Raw genomic sequence first — 22,346 nt, 5'->3', positions numbered from 1 at the left:
CTTGGTTATTGTTATGATAATATAACTTTGTTTATTAAGACTTCCCAAAAGTCAACTTTCACAAATTCTGGCTATAGAATTTAGCGTGGAAAATTGCACTGAATCAGTTGCCTCTGAAGTCTAATCTAATGTCCCAACCAGAAAATAACTTTCATGTGCCAACTAAAACCACAGTACTATTTGAAAAATAAGGGCAGATGTACAAAAGCGAGTGGCAGTAGGGAGGGGGGCACGACACCACAGGGTGGAAATGAGGGAGCTGAGTGTTTGAAGACACCAGTATTCTCAAACACAGTTGATCAAGTACTTCTTACATCAGCATTCAGAAGTCAACTGTTTGCAACAATTGAAACAAGACTGCTTGTACTATTCCATCCTTATGGAAAGCAGTAACTTTACAAACAGATTCAGGAATTCATCAAGTGCATTTTCATCACATGTTTCTGTTGTAGTGCTCAGTAATTTAGAGCGATTACATATAATCTACAATTAATATTTATGTTGTTAATTTTTCTTATTCAGTATACGTATAGTTCATTTTATACGTAAAATCATATCATCTTTACAGACCCCCATACTTATTACTTTGACAAAGTAATTGTCATAAACATAATTAGTTATTTTAATAAATATTTTAAGTGAAACTTGGAAACTGATGTTACCAAATAGCATTACTTTAAATACCAATGCCACCAAATGACAGTTTCAGTACTAATAATTTAGAGAGAGAGAGAGAGAGAGAGAGAGAGAGAGAAAAGTGGGGGGGGGGAGGGGAGAGGGGGGAGGGGGGGGGGGGAAAAAAGAGAGAGAATGCTAACAGAAGCAGTGGTGCATTTTGTTATTAAAACTATTTATATCTAACTTTAAAATACAATAAAAAAAGTAGTCACATTTTTCAACAGTTAGAACTGTAATAATCTGAGAAGAAGGCAAATATGTAGTCATACTTCAAATGCTTCCCCACATGTAGTCATACTTCAAATGCTTCCATAACAAAGTAAGATAAATAATGTAAATAAATTAAGCTTTACAAATGTATGTTACAGTCAATTACTGCCACAACTTTATGCAAGCTTAAAAATTTATTATAACAGCTCTTAGCTCAAACTTTCAGCATTCGAAACAGTAATCTAGGTAAGTACTGTTACAAAATCCACATTCAAAAAACTGCCATAAAATATAGCCAAAGAGATCTGACACCATTAACTAATGTTTTGTACCACTTACAAATCAAGGCACTAGTTTAGCAGTATACAGTCTTTTCTATTTTTTAAAAATGTTGACATAGTTTTCGTGCTACATTAAGAGTCAAGGATCAAAAAGTTTCCAAATATTACTTACCCAATATCCACAAAATGTATTGCAGTTATTAAGTACAAAACCAGAAACACACAACTGTGAAATGAAAGCACTATTTTCCTGTAAATGTCTGCATTTGAAGTTAGAAGTATTGGCCTTCCACTCAGGGATATAAGATGCCATAGTTCGAATAAAGTTTTGCACTTTACTTTCAATAACCATTCAGAGCAACTGGTAGAAAATGTATTACACTATCACACAAAAGCTGAGACTATGTATTTGTTGACAGCACCCCTGCCAACAAAGTTTCATTTGAGTCATCTTCCTCGTCTACATGTCTGTCTGCATTTCCAACATCAGCCACAACATCTAGCACTGTAACAGAGCCTTCAATTGGTGAATGTGAAGTACTAAACACATCAGCGAGATTCTGTGAAGAGCCATTCGGTATGTCACTCCTTCCATATATGTCGATGATGGGTGGACTACGAACTCGGCGACGACCAAGACAGTCAGTCCCATCCTCTTTGATAGGCCTGAAAACAAAAACAAATATTTCAAGGTAATAAACAATGCTGAGGTTATTCAAAACTCTTTAAAGTAACATGAGACTACAAAACAAAGATCAGCAATTTTAATCTCTTTTTAAGTGATGTGACAACTGAAAAGTTGCTGCAAATTTCCAAAATATTGATTTTGAGGATAACAAGTTCCACTTAAAAATATTTTTCACAAAATAAAAAAGCTCATTTGCAAAGTCTTTCTATTAAGGAAATTGTAGTTTCAAAAAACATACTTATTTTTAAAACAGACTTATAAAAATAGACACAAATTTTTATAGCATTGAACAATATGGACATCTAGTAGAAACAAAAACTGAATAATTCATACTATTAATTTCATTCGAATGAAACCAGTTTCATGTATCTTCAGTGACAAAATATTTGGATACATGTGCATGCCAAATAAGGAGGGGTTCCCGCAGTTCAACAGAAGATCCTTTGAAAAATCTCAGTGACCTGCGCCATAAAAAATTCTGCTGGAATACGTCAACAGGACACTGCATATTGGAAGGTGGCAATACTGCCATCTGAGTACAGAGCAGGATAAAATTGTATACAGTGGCACTCCACTGGCATTGCCCCCAAACAAGTAGATTACAGTTGGACACCCAATAATGACATAGTTCTTGATGGGATAATGATAATGCCTGATGCACAGGTGGTATTTTCAATAAAGCTACATGTGAACCCGGGTTGTTCTAAATGGCAAGCACCTCAGGGAGCTCAGCATTCATTTGCTGGTTATGGGCTTGGGGAAACTGGGTTTCCTGAGCTAGGGACTGGTGAGTGCCACCAATCCTCTGTAACCGTAAGCTCAGGGCACACTTCAGCAACCACCGTGTGGCGCAACGTTGTGTGTCACAACGAATGAGGATTCTGGTTTGACTGCATGGATCAGAAGGATGGTGCAAACCTCTACGCAAAAACGCTCAATGGCTGTTGAGTCTGAACATTGTGACCTTCAGTTCTCTGACACTACCTGAACATATTATGGCAGTGTTCCTCCAACTTAGGTTCAGCCTTATATACCTAACCCGAGTTGTGGAGGTGAACAGACTTATGGAGTATGTGGAAAGCCAGCCCCAGACTATGGCACTGGCACTCTCCAGCAATGTGCATCAACGGCTCTGAGAGCCACCCAGTCTGGAGTCAAGACCGCCCAACTTTTGCTGAAGAATTATGGAAATAAAACAGACCATGTGGGGGGGGTGGGGAAAAAAAAAAAAGAGAGAGAGAGAGAGAGAGAGAGAGAGAGAGAGAGAGAGAGAGAGTATACATGCCAAAGTAAAGATATAGTGATACAGGACGCTACAACACAAGAGAAAGGCAACACTTTCACTGTGAGCACAGAGAAGGCAACCCAAAAGAATACTGCCTCTCGGCTTCCCCTTTTCCCACAACCCTCAAAGGGTTGCTGTCAGATGTCACTCTGTCACATCTCCCTGATGAGGAGAACATCCTGGAATTACGTACCTGATGAACAGATCCTAACAGCCCCTCCACTCCTTCTGACTCGTGCACGTGTCTCACCATCCTGACACAAAAATATAGGTAAATTAAAACCTCACAACTGAAATGGCTCCCATGCTCCAATGGAATATGAATGGATGGAGGACCCATCTGAAGGAACTTAGATTCCTCCTCCAGGACAGATCTATCTGCCAACATCTTCAAGAGTGGCATTTTAAAGCTACCGACATCCCTGCACTTGGTGCATATCACCTCCACAGGAATGTTGATCTTACTGTGATAGACACACATTCCACTCCTCACTTGTGCCCTTAACTACAATGCATAAGCAGTTGCTGTTGGGATAATAGCCCATGCTAATGTCACGGTGTGCTCTGTGCACCTCCCATCCCATGAGAAAATTGACAGTGAGATCCTCACGCAGCTTATTGCTGAACTGCCCCATCTCTCTATTATCCAGTGAACTGAATTTTAGAAAAGTATCACTTCCTTCATAATGCCACTCAAAGAGTAATTAACTGTATTTTATTGAAGTACAACATGATTTTAAGAGATAAATTAGTTCCTGTCCTTAACTTCTACATAAGGTCAGATTCGGATATTGTGGCCTCCTGATGGCATGAATTATTAAGGGGAAAAGATGTCAATATGTAATTTTATATAGCATTAATTAAAATCTCTGAAAAATATAATTATACTGAAATTGTAAAATTATGTAACAATAAAATGAAATATATCAATACTGGGAAAATAATCTTGGAACATTTACACTTATACATACAGAGGAAAAAGAAAAGAATGTGTAATTACTTAAAAATTCGTGCCCTAGTAATGACTACGACGACACTGAGAATACATGAATGAACACAGTAACAGTCTGTCTTTGAGATATCCATAATCATTTGCTGAACATGCTCTACATCATGAAACAAAAGCACAGAGTGTTTGTTATATTGACAGGTCATTTGGATTGGATTCTCCCACCTGGTCCAGTGTCATTCATCTATGGAGATGGAAACTTGCACATTACAAGATAATCATCCATTCTGAAACTCCCATGCTCAAACTACTTTTATCATCTTTCCCCTGTCCTCTCTCTCTCTCTCTCTCTAATGCTAAACAATTGCTTCCTGAAGTTTTCCCAGTGGATAGAATATTCTATCTTTTTTGCACATGCATCTAAAACAGTATTTATCAGCTAATAACCACACAGCCAGTTTCAAGGTAAGCAGCTGACAGAATTAGACAACTTGACACATTACTGTGGTTTTAATTTTGTCATCAACTCTTGTTGAAGATATTCGTATAGTTTTCAACCAAAATATTGGAGGAAGATACAATACTGTTCCGAATTCACGCCCAAAACATGGTGGAATAGGTAAGCAATTTAAAGCCTTTTCCAGGTGCCTGTCCTCTGCTCAACATTCCATTCTATTTTGTGAGTAATGGTTTCACCTTGTTTCCATATTGCACTTAGTCCAGGATTTTCCAGTTTTTTTTTTTAATTATTATCTACAGGTTCCCACTGCTCTCATTTTATTCTCCTTCCTCTTGTGCCTTTGTTCCGCATCGGTGTATGGTCGACACGATTATTTATGGGTTTGGCAGGGTTATTTTAAGGGGTGGTCAGATGTACTTCCTGTCAGCATCCCGATACCCTCCAAGACAGAATATGTGCATTGCAACTGTGGATAGTGTTATTCATGTGTAAGTGTTCAAAGTTTTTGAAATGTTCAGAATCACGTAACTGGGGTGGGTCTTGGGTACCAGGCTGGTATTCACAGAGTGGGATGTGGGAAAACATCGCCTGGCACACCAACCCTCAGCTTTACTCGAGCGGGCAGATTCGATCCTGGGCCAGAATATCTCCCTGTCCCAGAAACAGTGCTTGATTATAATTTATTTGATTAGCACAAGGAGACAAAAAACAACAGTGGTATTAACCCACTGTTGTTGCACCAAAATGTTTATGGTGCAGTTTCACCTCGTGATTCTAGTAAAGCCTTCAGTAGTACAAGACCCTTTACTAAATTCTTATTACACCCAATTTCTTCCGGATATAATGACTCAAATACTATATCTTTAGCTAAACATCGTTAGTAGCTTCTTCCTCTCTACTCAGAGCGTGTCAGTGTAAAGCGGCATAGCTATTTGGGTGAGTCAATGCTCTCATTTTACTGTAGCTAATTACAACATTCTGATTGTATTATTCTTCCCACTAGTCACTTTATTCTGTACTGATCTTTATTCCTCACTACATAACACCATCTATCCTGTTAGAACAAAAGCTGGTACAGTGTCTTTACTGATGTATTATATATGATGTGACACCTTTTCACTTTTCATTCACTTTTACTTTCCTTCTACCCTGTAACAAATGGTCCCCCCCCCCCCCTCCGAATTCCTGCAGCTATTTTCTCTTTTCTCCATTGAAGAAAGAAATTCAGGTCCAAATTCAAAGTACTACTTCTTGTGTCCTTTTGTATCAGCAGTGGCAATGAATTAACCCTCCCTACATACACAAGTTACTGAAGCCAAGCTATTAGCAATGATTACTGTTACAAAACAGGAAACTATTACTGCAAAAACTCTAAGCAAAACTGGTTCATTAACTTACGCATCATCCGGGGTATCAGGGGGGGTAAGGTTCCTTAGGTCCATTTTTTCAGCATCCCTTGTGCCTTTCTTGTTGCCTGAAGACCTTTTCTTCGCACCACTCTGAGGAAAAAAAAATCAATACCAGTTATACAACACATCAAATAATAAACAAAATGGTATGAGTAGGGAATGGGTGAGGGCATGTGCAGGGACAGTCAGAGAGTGAGGGTGTAAAGTCACAAAGCGATAGAGCGGTCAGAGAGAGAAAGTTGAAGTGGTCGAGGAGGGAGAGAGGTGGGGAGAGAGAGACAGAGAGAGTGGGGGAGAGAGAGACAGAGAGAGTGGGGGAGAGAGAGACAGAGAGAGTGGGGAGAGAGGGGGAGGGAGGGAGGGATGGAGGGAGGCGAGAGAGGGGGGAGGGAGGGGAGAGAGAGGGAGGGAGGGGGGAGAGAGGGAGGGAGGGGGGAGAGAGGGAGGGAGGGGGGAGAGAGGGAGGGAGGGGGGAGAGGGGGAGGGAGGGGGGAGAGGGGGAGGGAGGGGGGAGAGAGGGAGGGAGGGGGGAGAGAGGGAGGGAGGGGGAGAGAGGGAGGGAGGGGGGAGAGAGGGAGGGAGGGGGGAGAGAGAGGGAGGGGGGAGAGAGAGGGAGGGGGGAGAGAGAGGGAGGGGGGAGAGAGAGGGAGGGGGGAGAGAGAGGGAGGGGGAGAGAGAGGGAGGGGGGAGAGAGAGGGAGGGGGGAGAGAGAGGGAGGGGGAGAGAGAGGGAGGGGGAGAGAGGGAGGAGGGAGAGAGAGGGAGGGGGGAGAGAGGGAGGAGGGAGAGAGAGGGAGGGGGGAGAGAGAGGGAGGGGGGAGAGGGAGGGAGGGGGGAGAGAGAGAGGGAGGGGGGAGAGAGGGAGGGGGGAGAGAGAGAGGGAGGGGGGAGAGAGAGAGGGAGGGGGGAGAGAGAGAGGGAGGGGGGAGAGAGAGAGGGAGGGGGGAGAGAGAGAGGGAGGGGGGAAAGAGGGGGGAGGGGAGAGAGAGAGGGGGGGGAGAGAGAGGGAGGGGAGAGAGAGAGAGAGAGAGAGGGAGGGGGGGAGAGAGAGTGGAGGGGGGGAGAGAGAGGGGGGGTGGAGAGAGAGGGGGGGTGGAGAGAGAGGGGGGGTGGAGAGAGAGGGAGGGGAGAGAGGGAGGGAGGGGGGAGAGAGAGGGAGGGGAGGAGGGAGGGAGGGGGGAGAGATAGGGAGGGGAGAGAGAGAGGGAGGGGAGAGAGAGAGGGAGGGGAGAGAGAGATGGAGGGGAGAGAGGGAGGGAGGGGAGAGAGGGGGAGGGGAGAGAGAGAGGGGACAGAGAGAGGGGGGCGGAGAGGGAGGGAGGGAGAGAGGACAGCACGGCAAGGGGGAGAGTGCATGGCAAAGAAGATGCAGGGGTAGGAGGGGGGAGGCAGAGGGGCACGAGAGAGGGAGAAGGGGAGAACAGAGGAGCATGGACAAGGAAAAAGGAGGTGGGAGGGGATATAGAATGGGGTGGGAGAGGAGCAGGAGGGGGCAGCAGGAGGGCATTGTGAGGGTGCAAAAGGAGGGGGTTGGGAAGAGGTAGAAGGATGGGGTAGAAGGAGGGGGTGGAAGGAAGGGGTTGGGAGAAGACAGGGGGGCATGAGAGGAAAGAGAGTACCCTCTCTTGCCAACACCGCTCCCTCTCGCTTAGAGAGAGAGAGAGAGAGAGAGAGAGAGAGAGAGTGGGCGCGGGCGGCAGGGGGGGGAGAGAGTGGGCGGTGGGGGGGGTGAGAGTGGGCGGTGGGGGGGAGAGTGGGCGGTGGGGGGGAGAGTGGGCGGTGGGGGGGAGAGTGGGCGGTGGGGGGGAGAGTGGGCGGAGGGGGGGAGAGTGGGCGGAGGGGGGGAGAGTGGGCTGAGGGGGGGGAGAGTGGGCTGAGGGGGGAGAGTGTGCGTGCGGGCGGAGGGGGGGAGAGTGTGCGTGCGGGCGGAGGGGGGGAGAGTGTGCGTGCCGGCGGAGGGGGGGAGAGTGTGCGTGCGGGCGGAGGGGGGGAGAGTGTGCGTGCGGGCGGAGGGGGGGAGAGTGTGCGTGCGGGCGGAGGGGGGGAGAGTGTGCGTGCGGGCGGAGGGGGGGAGAGTGTGCGTGCGGGCGGAGGGGGGGAGAGTGTGCGTGCGGGCGGAGGGGGGGGAGAGTGTGCGTGCGGGCGGAGGGGGGGAGAGTGTGCGTGCGGGCGGAGGGGGGGAGAGTGGGCGTGCGGGCGGAGGGGGGGAGAGTGGGCGTGCGGGCGGAGGGGGGGAGAGTGGGCGTGCGGGCGGAGGGGGGGAGAGTGGGCGTGCGGGCGGAGGGGGGGAGAGTGGGCGTGCGGGCGGAGGGGGGGAGAGTGGGCGTGCGGGCGGAGGGGGGGAGAGTGGGCGTGCGGGCGGAGGGGGGGAGAGTGGGCGTGCGGGCGGAGGGGGGGAGAGTGGGCGTGCGGGCGGAGGGGGGGAGAGTGGGCGTGCGGGCGGAGGGGGGGAGAGTGCGCGTGCGGGCGGAGGGGGGGAGAGTGCGCGTGCGGGCGGAGGGGGGGAGAGTGCGCGTGCGGGCGGAGGGGGGGAGAGTGCGCGTGCGGGCGGAGGGGGGGAGAGTGCGCGTGCGGGCGGAGGGGGTGCGTGCGGGCGGAGGGGGGGAGAGTGTGCGTGCGGGCGGAGGGGGGGAGAGTGTGCGTGCGGGTGGAGGGGGGGATTATGTGCGTGCGGGCGGAGGGGGGGAGAGTGTGCGTGCGGGCGGAGGGGGGGAGAGTGTGCGTGCGGGCGGAGGGGGGGAGAGTGTGCGTGCGGGCGGAGGGGGGGAGAGTGTGCGTGCGGGCGGAGGGGGGGAGAGTGTGCGTGCGGGCGGAGGGGGGGAGAGTGTGCGTGCGGGCGGAGGGGGGGAGAGTGTGCGTGCGGGCGGAGGGGGGGAGAGTGTGCGTGCGGGCGGAGGGGGGGAGAGTGTGCGTGCCGGCGGAGGGGGGGAGAGTGTGCGTGCCGGCGGAGGGGGGGAGAGTGTGCGTGCCGGCGGAGGGGGGGAGAGTGTGCGTGCCGGCGGAGGGGGGGAGAGTGCGCGTGCGGGCGGAGGGGGGGAGAGTGCGCGTGCGGGCGGAGGGGGGGAGAGTGCGCCTGCGGGCGGAGGGGGGGAGAGTGCGCCTGCGGGCGGAGGGGGGGAGAGTGTGCGTGCGGGCGGAGGGGGGGAGAGTGTGCGTGTGGGCGGAGGGGGGGAGAGTGTGCGTGCGGGCGGAGGGGGTGAGAGCGTGCGTGCGGGCGGAGGGGGGTAGAGTGTGCGTGCGGGCGGAGGGGGGTAGAGTGTGCGTGCGGGCGGAGGGGCGTAGAGTGTGCGTGCGGGCGGAGGGGCGTAGAGTGTGCGTGCGGGCGGAGGGGGGGAGTGTGTGCGTGCGGGCGGAGGGGGGGAGTGTGTGCGTGCGGGCGGGGGGGGGGAGTCTGTGCGTGCGGGCAGGGGGGGTAGTGTGCGTGCGGGCAGGGGGGGTAGTGTGCGTGCGGGCAGGGGGGGTAGTGTGCGTGCGGGCAGGGGGGGTAGTGTGCGTGCGGGCAGGGGGGGTAGTGTGCGTGCGGGCAGGGGGGGTAGTGTGCGTGCGGGCAGGGGGGGGTAGTATGCGTGCGGGTGGGGGGGGGGGGAGAGAGAGAGAGACACAGAGAGAGAGAGAGAGAGAGAGAGAGAGAGAGAGCTGAAATTAACGTAATTATACGTAATATCAATGTTGTCAATGTTTTTTGATTTTTTCCCACTTAATCAAATGCTTATTTTCTTGTACTCTGCTAATTTGACAGTGGAGAGAAACCTCTACTTGACAGTTTTTTTCTCATTATACACTGTTCCTTGTGAAAACTCATTACTCTCTCAAGAATTAAGTTGCACTTGAGGAATCGCAATAAGTTGACTAAGATAAACTGGCAGATTGAAATTTTACACATGAAAGTAACAGAACTAATTAGATTTTCCAGTGTCTTCTGTAGTGAAGTGGATAATGTACTAGCCAACAAATTTAAAATGCAGATCACCACCATTTAGCTTCTATAAATGCATGTGTTCACGCAAATTTTGTAGTATTACATTATTCGAAAAGTGGTCAAGAAGATTTCCACGTTTCTGAAATTCCATAGTAACTCTCAAATTCTTCACACCAAATTCACACTCTATGGCAGACTGGTAGACGTATAAAGACTACAAATCTAAGAACAATGAGTTCAAGATCTGAGCTACTGTCAGACATTTTTGTCACTCCTGTTACTTCTTCTTGAGAGTGAAAAGTACCAAACTGCACCACAGTTGGATTCCATTTGTAACTATATTCAACTCTAACTAGACGAGAGCTTATATAAAAGAGGCAGCCAAGGAGAAACCACTTCCAATAAGATCATGAGTTCAACAAAACAAATGTAAGCACTGGAAAATATCTCACCTTTTGAAGAGTTACATCATCACAAAAAATTTTCATATGTATGTTTAACTTCTCTGTGCATTATTGTTTCTAGCTTGGCACCATTTATTCATGTTTAAAGCAGATTTGTAACATTAAAATTGGTGTTAAAGCTATAACCTAGCAAGCTGCAACCATGCCACTGGCTGTGATTACAGTCCTTTTAGTTCCTACCGTTTTCAATTTTCCGCTAGTTACTTATGGAGTGCATATATACAAGGGCGTGCTGAAATGCAATGCCTCTGAATTTCTCTGGGAAAACTCTTAAAGCTTTTTAAGTAACATGCACTTTATAAACATTCTACATCTTTGTTCTTCATGTCTACACATTTATTTCTCAACATAGTCATCCTAGTGACAAACATATTTCTTCCAAAGAGAGACCATTTTGTTGGTACCGACACTGTAGAACATTTTATATTGTTGACAGAGCCACAACTTCACCTCCGCTCACACTGCGTCATTGCTGTCAAAGTGAAGTCCTTGAAGATGTTCTTTAAGGCTTCAAAACCGATGAAAATGGGATGGGGCCAAGTTGGGACTGTCTGGAGGATGATCAATGACAGGGAACCCAAGGTGAAAGATTGTTGCACCACTTGTGTGTGGTTTGTCATTGTCATGCCGAAGGAGATAGTGATCCATGTGTGGACAAACTCTTTGAATTCAAATTTCAATTACAGTGAGCTGTTTCTCATGCACCAACATAGTTGCTTCATATACCGTCATATTAGATATTACATTTTTGAGGCTTTACTTTTCATCACATCCTTGGGGTACATGCCTGTATCTTTCAAAACATTATTCAGACTGTGTTTAATGTAGGTCTATTATACAGACTACAGTTTTCAATTTGCAGATCCCAATAGTGCATTTAGTTTCACAGGAAATTATTTAATTAAAAGTAATTGCTAGTCGAAATTATTACTACAGCATGTGATAGTAGATAAAGACTGAGCAACAGTTGAGGCTGGGTAAAAAGAAACCCGACACCTACCAACAATGTTGCCAGCTTTCAACCACACAGCCCAAATGGAAATGGCTGCAGGTGAAAACAATAGCCATCTAACAGAGCTGTGACTATACGGAGGGGACTACCACAGAGATGTTTACATAATCACGTTATGTGACTGGCTGAGGCAAGTGCACAAAGCTGCCTTGTCCAGCCCACTGCAACTGTCCTGGACCAACTTACGCACAGACTCGACTATAGTAGGTAGTTTTAGAAATACTGACGGTACTCTTTAGAAAGACTGGCATCCAGACTGTACAGTACCACGTTTTAACTTTATTGAAAGTAATTAAGTTAAAAGATAATTAATATTAAAGTTCATACACACCTAATTTTTTACCGCAAATTTAGCCATTGTACTTCCATAAAATGGGGTGACTTTGTGACTGGTGGAGTGACTTCGTGACAAGGGGTCCAGTTTTTGTATTTTAAATCTCACACCGTGACCGCTCATCTCAGGAAAGAGATGTACCATGCATTTCGTTTGTCAGACATGCTGCGCCATGTAGAGGCAGCTGGGTGGAGCTTCTGCGCACATGTAGTTCCTTCTGATGCCGTTGCTTACCAATGCTATTACGTATGCTTTCGTAAAATGATGGAAACTTTACATTATGAAAAGTTTCTGTTAAAGAGACATCTAAAACAGGTACGTACATTTGTTTGTTGGGCAAATTATTCTAGAATATTGATTAAATCAAGCCACGTTTGTTGAACATACGAAACAAAAACTGAAATGCACGCACTTTGTGTGGTGATTTTGTGACCCCCCAACTTGTCAAAAAGTCACCCCACCATGGTTTGAGGTTACATTTTATCATGTTTTTTTGTCTTTGCAGCGCTGAAAGGAAGATGAAGACTTATAAAAGAAGGCCATTACGTTTGTATTAACAAAGAAAATTACCCTACGAGCAGCATCTGAAAGGTTAGTGGCCATTCTTTAATTTTTCATACACTGTCACACTGGAAGTAGATGTTTTATTAGATAAGGCTAAAGTAGATGTTTAGATGACCATCTGTTTGGAAAAATACAGCTATGTTCACTAGGTGTTTGCCTATGTTCATCTATTTTCTATACCAACTTTACTGTCATAAAATGGGTTTTTAAACTGAAGTGTAACTTCTGGCATTTTTCCTTGATAAAGGAAACATTTATGCGAATTTTAAGCCTACCTTCTTAAAATTCTGATGATATTTAGATTTTTGGCAATTTTTTTCTATTAAACATCTTTTAAAAGCTGTTTTTTTCTGAATTGTACCATATATATGTTTTATATGTTCTTTTTTTTGCTTTTGGGTTCAATGTTCATCAATACACATTGTGGAACAAAACCAAAGAGATAAAAGGTTTGGCCATCCTAAATCCAGAGAGAGCCAAACCTAAAAGACAGCATGGGAGTCAACCTACTTTCACAAAAGAAGAAGAGGATACGTTTGTTGCTCATTCCATTGCAATGGCAGCTTACGGTCTCCCAATGACGTAATTTGGTTTGCACTGTGTCGTGAAATCATATCTAGATCGAACCGGAAGAAACCTTCCCACATTTGGAAATAGAAACATACTTGGGAGAGAGTGGGCCATGTCATTTATGAAGCGGCACAAGGATGTTCTCTCCGAACGCGTTGTCAAAAATATCACCTATGCAAGAGCCGGGACTGACAATGAAGTGATTGACACATATTTTGAGGAGTTAACGGGTATTCCACAAAACAAATGTCCAGGACAATCCAGGACGTACATTACTAATTGTTTATTCTGTAAACCAAATTATTACTCTCACATACAGTTCAGACAAATTTATAAAATCTAACTTGGCAGTTTTTCAGACCATTATGTAGTTTCTCAAATACTAAATTTTTCTTATGTTGGTCTTCATAAGGCCAACAACACCCCATAAATTTTCAGTTTGCGTACCGATCTATACTAACATTTCTTTTAAAGTCTGGGCTCAGATATCTTAGCAGTAATATCTATGTAAGAAGTTTGCGTAATAAGTACAGGTCTGTAGCTTATATCTGCACACTTAGTGTATGCTCTTATTTAGCTAATATATTAAACTGAATTAGTGACTGGTATTAACTTCTAAATAATTTTGACTCTGGTTGTGTATTGTATCAAAGTGAACTTCCATTTATTTGTGTCATATATCAAGAAAAATTGTGTGTCCACTACCTACATTAACAGTAATAATGTTATGGTTGTGTCTTAACTCAATTTCATAATAATTAGTAGTACAGGAAAGGGGGCCTGCCTGAGAAAATCATTATTTGTGAGAAATGGATCTGGTCTTTTGTCATATATACTGCCACTAAATGTAGAAAAAGGCACATTAATTAAAAGTTGTGGGAATATTTCCTGAAACACATGTTTTACAGCAATCCAATGAACTTTCTTCACTCTAAAGGGAACAATAAGGTTTCGCAGGTAGGTCATCTCATCTCACAAGTGGTGCTTTCTGAGTGAGGAACAGTCCTACCCTGGCACTATTAGAATCAACTCATGAATTTAAGGACAATTACATGTGGTAGAACTTACACATTTTTTGACTGTGATGTCAATATTTAAAGTGACTTCGAATGTAGGAACTGCGGTTTAGAAAGGCAGTGACAGTGAGTAGTGCATAAATGACAATTCAAATGACATAATAGCGACACAAAAAGGATTAGAACACTACACAGGACCCTAATAAGAAAGACAGAATTAACCTGACTACTGGAAGGCAACTCAGAAGGATGCACATCTCTGATTTAGTAGCCACCATCTTGAACATAGTTCCTACCAATACGAGTTCAAGACTGAGCGACCATGGTTGGACACATGGCACCCGATGAGGAACCAGCATGCGGCCCAGCAATAAAAAATGCTGTAGACTGACATACGAATATGGGAAGGAGTAACGAACAGATGACAGTGATTAGGGTAAAGTGTTATTGTTACTAAGTGTTGTTGGTAAACTGTTCCTGCTACAAGGTGTTGTTCCTGATTTTGTCAAAATGAGTGACAAGGATGTGAAACACAATGTGTTTGAGGTTGATGGACATGCAGCAGAAATTAAAATTGATCTTGCTATGACAATATATTTGAGGACAGGAGCAAGAACTATATTTTGGCAAGGGAAAAGATGAAGTAATTAAAATTGAAATTGGTGATCACACTTGAGTGCAATTGGAAGAATCTAACATATACGATGAAGTAAATGGTAGTCAAGTCATTGACAAAATGACCAGGTCTCCACCTACTATGTACTGTGATAATGAGATACAAGAAAGGGAAGCAGGAGTAATAAGTGATGTAGGTATACAGCCAAAAGTATGAACAAGACGACTTATAGGACAAGGACAGGTATATGTTGACAGCAATAAATTGTTAGTGAATGCTTTGAGTAAAATGAATGGAAAAATGGTCAATAACTTTAAAGATGATTTCAAGTGATGATGAATATAACACTAGCAGTTTTAGGGTAGGAATGAATAAAAATGGCAGTGACATTAAACAATAAACTAGTTAAATGATGGTTGACATTATTAATTTGGCCAAGAAGATAAATTCAGTCAAAGTTTGTCCATAAAATAAATTAGAAAAAGTGGATAAAGAAATCGATGTAAAAGTAAACAATGTTAGCAAAGAACATTAAGCTAGAAAAGATAAAATTGTGAAATATTGTGAAAAGAGGACGCAAGCAGTTGCTGACTCTTGCTGGAAAACACTGAATGGTTAAAGAAAGTCTGTGCTGAAAATTGGAATGAGTTACAATCTCAAACTGAAAATCCAAAGTAGAACTGAATAATAAAATTGGAGTAGAAAACAAATGCATGTTCACTGTTGAGAAAAAAACTGTAGAGGTGAAACAAACTGTAGAACAATATGAAGTTAAACCTGTTAAAATTGAAAACAAAGTTAGTAATGGTCAGAGTGTAAACCACACTGTATGTAATGTGTCCAATGAAGCACTTTTATTGGATGTAAGAAATTTAATAATTTTAAACGTTACAATAAACTGCATTTTCTTAAAAAATTTAATTATTTATATAAGCTGGAGAAACAGAGAGAAAATTTATTTTGTCAGATGTTACTTAAAGAAAGATGCTTATGGATGTGCACCTGAAGTTACAGATTAGTGTAAATCATTGGAAGAATTTACGAAATTATTTTTGGAGAAATATTACTCTAGGGATGATTGGCAAAACACTGAGTGAATTTTGCGCTGGTGAAAGATATACGAGTCCAGAGGACAGACTATAAAACGTTTCTGTCAGTACTGGATCAACAAACTTAAGTATTTGGATAAGGAATTAGAGAGTGAAGCTATTATAATGGACTGGAACACAAATTACACCACAGACCCAAGGACTTATTCCTGCTGGTCCCTAGAAGTAATATCAATGACTTTTTCAATTATGTGTGCAAAGTGAAAAAAATTAAGCAGACAGTAGGTGAGACTGTCAGAAATTTTGAGGCAAGAAACCAACCTAGAAGAGATTACCAGGTGAACAGATTATGTATGGCAGGACCTGGGAGAAATAACTGAAATTCTAGGAGGAGCTGGGTTGCAAATGGTACCAATGAAACTACACTGTCCAGTCACATTAATGCGAGCTAGGTTTCTCAGTTGAGGATTCATGGTGCGAACAGCCCATTCGAAGTGGTCCAACAGATTGTCGGATGGGTTTCAATCCGGGGCTCATCCTGATTCTCTTTGAACCATGCATGTACACTGCGAGCTATGCGACACATTGCATTGTCCTGTTGGCAGATGTCATCATGTCAAGGAAAAAGAAACTACACATACAGGTGGACATGGTCCCCAAGGATAGATTCATATTTGCATTTACCCGTTGTGCCTTCCAGAATGACGAGATCACCCATGGAATGCCCTCTGGCCTGGATCCTTCCAATAATTTTTGCAGATTGTTTGCTTTCACACTGTACACACCAATGGCCATCAGTCTGATGTTGCATAAAACATATTCATCTGAAAAGGCCACCTTTCAGGATTCAGTAGGCAACCAGTTATGGCACCGGTATTTGAGTTTCAGCCTTCGTAACCGAGGAACAGCAGTTATCGTGAAGACATTGTTGGTTGACCCTTGGTTCATCTGGGTGGTCAGTTGCTCAATAGTTGCATGTCTATTTGCCTGCACACATTTCTGGTATCAGTTGTTCACCCCTGCCATCTATGGCATGTGGTGCACTACAGTTGCCTCAGTGCCAGATTTGGATAGCGCCATTTTCCCATGTGTGGTATACTTTAACCACAGTGGCACATGAACCGCTTACAAACTTAGCCCAAAAGCCCCTGATCATGCCCTTTTTGACGTCAGATAAATTGCTACATTTTCACATTACAGCAATGACACTATGACTGCACTGTTTCCCACGTCCTCCCCCCCCCCCCCCCCCACTCCAACTCACTTTATATACACTCCACTGCTAGTGCTGACATCAGCCGTCTGTGGGTGGTTATTGCACACTGATGCTGAAAATGGACAGTAGTCACATTAATGTGACTGGACTGAGTGGAAATGATAGGAGGAACCTCAATGATGTAAGCATAGCAAGCAGTACTTATAGAACCCAGCCAGCAAACTGAGGTTGGCTCCAGTTGCGGCTCTCACCTGTGCGGGATCTAGAAAGGAGCCAAATTCAACATTAAGGGGAGTTAGAATGGGAAACAGTTTTTCTTCACATTTTCAGATTTTTATCTGATTATAAAATTTGCACTTTCCCAAATAAAATGATATATATCTATCACTTATAAACTCACATGGAAAGTATTTTATTTTATTTTTTAAAATATAATCTACATCAGTTGAAAATGTTAAAATTTTTGTGTGTATTACTTCAAGATTAATAAAATTAGTAATTTTCTATATAGAAGGCTGTGGATTGCTGTGTTATAAAGGTTAAATTATGTGGTTGTATTGGTAGCACTGTCAAAAACAGTATCTCATCATTTCAGGCGTTGTATGTCGAAGTGCTAATGTTTTTCCAAGGGAAAGTGACAAATAGATTGGTAAATCTCTCAAGAAGTAAAGTATGACGCCAAAATAAAGTGTTTTTAAGAAACGTGGTTTCATGGTAATAGATTTTTGAATAAAGGGAAACGTTGTGTTCAGCATGTGGCATGTGAATTTACAGACAATGAAATACAGGTAAACTCGTCTGTATCTACAGAAACACCCATTACTGCTTCGAAGATTAAAATAAAACATTGTTATACAGTTTTCTCAAAACGAAAGTGATGTAAATGGTAGGTGAATGTGAGTGTTGTAAAATATGTGGAGCGCCAGATAGTTTACATGAAGACAGTGAGGTATCTAATGGATTAGCCAGGAAACTTATCATTAATTGTGCCAGTTGTAAATATACTCATTCACTTTGGAATTCTGATAAGTGTAAAGATGTGATTCTTGAGTTTCTCCCGGCGTATTTGATAATCAAAATATCCACGAGTGTACTGCCGGTCTACAGTGTCCAACGGGCACAATATTTCGGCGATCATACATGTCGCCATCATCAGGTGAACTGACGGACTGAGCTCCTGTGAACGTGCCGGCACGGAGATCCGTACACTGTGGCTGCTCAGGGGGAACTGGGTTCGGTCGTGGCGGCAGCCGATTTAAATACCCTCCGCCCGCGGCGCGCCCACTCCGCCGTCCGCGCCCCGGTCGCGCAGTGGAACGGATTGCGATGGCGTCTGAGATGACGTCGGTGTGATGGCTCTGTCCGCCGTGGTCGTCACAACTATACATTTGCTCGATTTACTCTTGATTAACCCAATCGCTGGTTCCCAAGCCTTGCTAAGATTATAGCCACAGTCACGGTTTATGAGGTCTGTTCCACCGTGCAACCGTGGCGCGGACGGCGGAGTGAGCGCGCCGCGGGCGGAGGGTATTTAAATCGGCCGCCGCCGCGACCGAACCCAGTTCCCCCTGAGCAGCCATAGTGTACGGATCTCCGTGCCGGCACGTTCACAGGAGCTCAGTCCGTCAGTTCACCTGATGATGGCGACATGTATGATCGCCGAAATATTGTGCCCGTTTGACACTGTAGACCGGCAGTACACCCGTGGATATTTTGATTAAGTGTAAAGATAATTATTTTGAAGTAAATGTTAGGTCGTTTCATGGATTGAGAGCTATTGGCAAAGGACACATTGCAGCAGAAACAATATCTGCCGTGATGAATATGCCACACCCACCTTGTAAAATCGACAAGTATGCAGGATTTATTGGAGCTGCTGTGGAATCTGTTGCATGGGAGTCAATGAATGGTGCTACAAATGAAGCTGTTGAAATAAATGATGACTGACATAACAGTAGCCTGTGATGGCACTTGGCAGAAGTGCGGCTACAGTTCTAAGAATGCTGTTGCTATGGTGACCACTGTAGATACTGGGAAGGTAATAGATTTCCAGGTTCTAACTAAACATTGTTATAAGTGTAAATCAGAGAATGAAGCCGGGCATATCTGTGACAGAAATTATGAAGGAACAAGTGGTGGTATGGATGCCTCTGCAGCCACCGAAATTTTTATTTGATCTGTGGACGAAAGGGGAGTGTGTTACACTAAAGTTCTTAGGTGATGGAGACTCAAAAGCATATAACAGTGTAGTAGCCATTCAGCCTTATGGTGAGGAGATTATCACAAAACTGAAGTGTGTTGGTCATGTCCCAGAGGATGGGCACCAGGTTGAGGAAGTTGAAAAAGTTTGACGGAGGTTGACAGACAAAATGATTGATGAACTACAGCAGTATTATGGGATGGCCATTAGAAATAATACTGAGAATTTGTTGAAAATGAAGCAGGCAGTATGGGCTACCGTCTTCCACAGACTGTCAACTGATGAAAAACCAGTACACCACTTTTGCCCTCGTGGACCTGATTCATGGTGAAATTACCACAATGCCCAGTACTCAAACAGTTCATACGGCCATACACATTCCATCCCAGCAACAATAATGGATATCATAAAACCTATTTACAAAGACCTGTCAAATCCTGAATTACTGAAGAGTGTCTGCATGGTCACACTCAAAATCCCAATGAGTCGTTAAATAATCTTATATGGACTCGCCTACCAAAATATGTCTTTGTTGGAATGAAAACACTAAAGTGGGGGTCAGTGCTGCTGTTATTGCTTTTAATGATGACAACTTTTGTAGGGTGAAAGTGCAACAGCATATGGGAATTAATCCTGGAGCAAACTTCATCGGAGAACTTGAACAGATGGACAAGGTTCGCATTGATACAGAGTGTATACATGGACAAGGAAAAAAAATTCCTGGATTTATCCTGGATTTCCCGGTTGAAAATACACTTTCTCGAGAGTGAAAATACACGTTTTCCGTATTAAGTGACAGTATACGTTTCCTCAGCACTATAAAACTTATCAATTCTTTGATGGTTTATGGTTTTATACACCGACGTAAAATTTCCCGACACTTTAGAAAATGAAACTCAGGGGGAAAAAAACACATTTTGGAATGATCTTTGATGTGCAGCAACATGTACGCTGCATATTTTCATGTTACGAAGGTATAAATTCGAATTCCACCAAACACCGCATGTTACTTTCCGAAGCATTAAAATCGAGATTGCAACGCGCTTTTGTAAGCCAGTTACAGCTCATGTCACGTGATCTCGCCAGCTGATGACAGCATAGGACATGTGACGTAGTCAGCCAATAGCAAGATCACTCATAAGAAGCGCGAACACACAAATAAGAAAAGTTAATGGCTTAAATTAATTTACATATTGTTGCTACAAAAAAAGCAAAGCTTTCACATATAATATTGGTCTCGAAGATTAATAAGCTGCAAGAGAAGCTAAGCTTCCACATATAATGTTGATCTTTTTTGCGCGTCATATATCACATAATATTGAGCAAGCAGTAAAGGAAACAAAAGAAAAATTCAGAGTAGGTATTAAAATCCATGGAGAAGAAATAAAAACTTTGAGGTTCGCCGATGACATTGTAACTCTGTCAGAGACAGCAAAGGACCTGGAAGAGCAGTTGAACGGAATGGACAGTGTCTGGAAAGAAGGATATAAGATGAACACCAACAAAAGCAAAACGAGGATAATGGAATGTAGTCAAATTAAGTCGGGCGATGCTGAGGGAATTAGATTAGGAAATGAGACACTTAAAGTAGTAAAGGAGTTTTGCTATTTGGGGAGCAAAATAACTGATGATGGTCAAAGTAGAGGAGATATAAAATGTAGACTGGCAATGGCAAGGAAAGAGTTTCTGAAGAAGAGAAATTTGTTAACACCAAGTATAGATTTAAGGGTCAGGAAGTCGTTTCTGAGAGTATTTGTATGGAGTAGCCATGTATAGAAGTGAAACATGGACAATAAATAGTTTGGAAAAGAAGAGAATAGAAGCTTTCGAAATGTGGTGCTACAGAAGAATGCTGAAGATTAGATGGGTAGATCACATAAATAATGAGGTGGTACTGAATAGAATTGGGGAGAAGAGGAGTTTGTGGCACAACTTGACAAGAAGGGACCAGTTGGTAGGACATGTTCTGAGGCATCAAGGGATAACAAATTTAGCACTGGAGGGTAGCGTGGAGGGTAAAAATCCTAGAGGGAGACCAAGAGATGAATACACTAAGCAGATTCAGAAGGATGTAGGTTGCAGTAAGTACTGGTAGATGAAGCAGCTTGCACAGGATAGAGTTGCATGGAGAGCTGCATCAAACCAGTCTCAGGACTGAAGACGACGACGACGACGACGACGACAACAACAACAACAACATGAACATCAACATATCACATAAATGTGCCAGTAAAATTTTTAATAAAGACATAAATGTCTGATCTTCTGGGCTCGAAATTCTTCAGATGGTTGTCCCCAAAGAGTTGATTTTTAAATGAGTCAAATGGTCTGTGATTTAAGAAATTCATCGTACATTCTCGCACATAGTTTATCTTGCATAAAAGAAAATTTACTTGGGAAGTAACGTTTTTCAAAGCAATACTCGCTATATTTTTCCGTGACCTATTAGAAATAGGTTCGTTTCAGCGGTTGCCAGAGAGTGCCAGATACAGGCGTCACTGCACTTGCACAGCTACGATGACGCAGGAAGCCCGAATGTTCATACGTGTGAAACATGAAAAGATCTTGCATTAAAACTAATCTAATGTAAACAGCTATCATGCCATGCTCATTGGAGGCAGTTTGTTATTAAGAAGCATTGCATAGTCTTCGTAACGCCTTTGACACACTTTGCTTTTGGCAGACGCTTTTATGAGCACTGTGATTTGTTGTTGTATATGGCGCATTTCCTTTGCGACGTAAGTTTCATTTTCGTTTTTCTCTCTTGTTCATGTTTTGTTGCTGCAGTATTATTCTGCAGAAGCGGGATACAATAATATTCTTTGTTAGAAAAATTGAACTGAAAACTAAAACAATGAAAAATTCCCGGAATTAAGAAAAATTCCCTGATTTTTCCCGGTTTTCCTCCGGATGAAAAAATTCCCGGGTTTTTCCCGGATCTCCCGGGTCGTATATACCCTGTGATAAAGCAGAGTATGCAGCACAGTTGGCCACTAAGGAGTCCAGAAAGAATAAAAGAAGAAACAAACTTGGAAAAATATCAAGAGAATGATACACAGTATGGTGCAGGGTGCTTCTGAGTGACTAAAAGTAAAAAATTAAGCATATATTGAGTGAGTTATAGTTTTTTGAAACTTTAGAAGCTGTTCCTGAAAATTTACATTTTCTGTTGCATTTTTCCCTAAATCCCAGTAACAGCTTCGAGTAGAGTATTCAAATTTTCAGGGAGTAATAACATACATATCCTGTGTCTACTGAACTAAAAGGAGATCACAATGTTAGGTATAGTTAAAATTACTTAAGATAATGTAAAAAAAAGTGCACAATATTTGAACAGTGTAATTAAAAAATTGTATTTCCACAGCAGTGGCTGAAATGCGATTATTATAGTTCAGTAGACTCAGAACATACAGTTTAATGTCCTGTA

General features: G+C 43.7%; 1 protein-coding gene across 2 annotated transcripts in view; it reads right to left on the bottom strand.

The window, feature by feature from the left end:
* Positions 1-891: 891 nt before the first annotated feature.
* Positions 892-22,346, bottom strand: part of LOC126248241 (constitutive coactivator of PPAR-gamma-like protein 1 homolog) — a 240,238-nt gene continuing 218,783 nt past the window's right edge. For both annotated transcript variants that reach the window (XM_049949081.1, XM_049949080.1), the window contains exons 19-20: positions 5,950-6,050; positions 892-1,835 (exon numbers count right to left, since the gene is read on the bottom strand). In XM_049949081.1, the coding sequence (XP_049805038.1) occupies positions 1,571-1,835; positions 5,950-6,050 (366 nt within the window). In that variant the 3' untranslated portion in view covers positions 892-1,570. The remainder of the gene's footprint in view (positions 1,836-5,949; positions 6,051-22,346) is intronic.

Source organism: Schistocerca nitens, chromosome 3 (assembly GCF_023898315.1).
Source record: "Schistocerca nitens isolate TAMUIC-IGC-003100 chromosome 3, iqSchNite1.1, whole genome shotgun sequence".
NCBI lineage: Eukaryota > Metazoa > Arthropoda > Insecta > Orthoptera > Acrididae > Schistocerca > Schistocerca nitens.
Note: the sequence above shows the minus strand (reverse complement) of the source record. Positions and strands in the feature narration are given on the sequence as shown.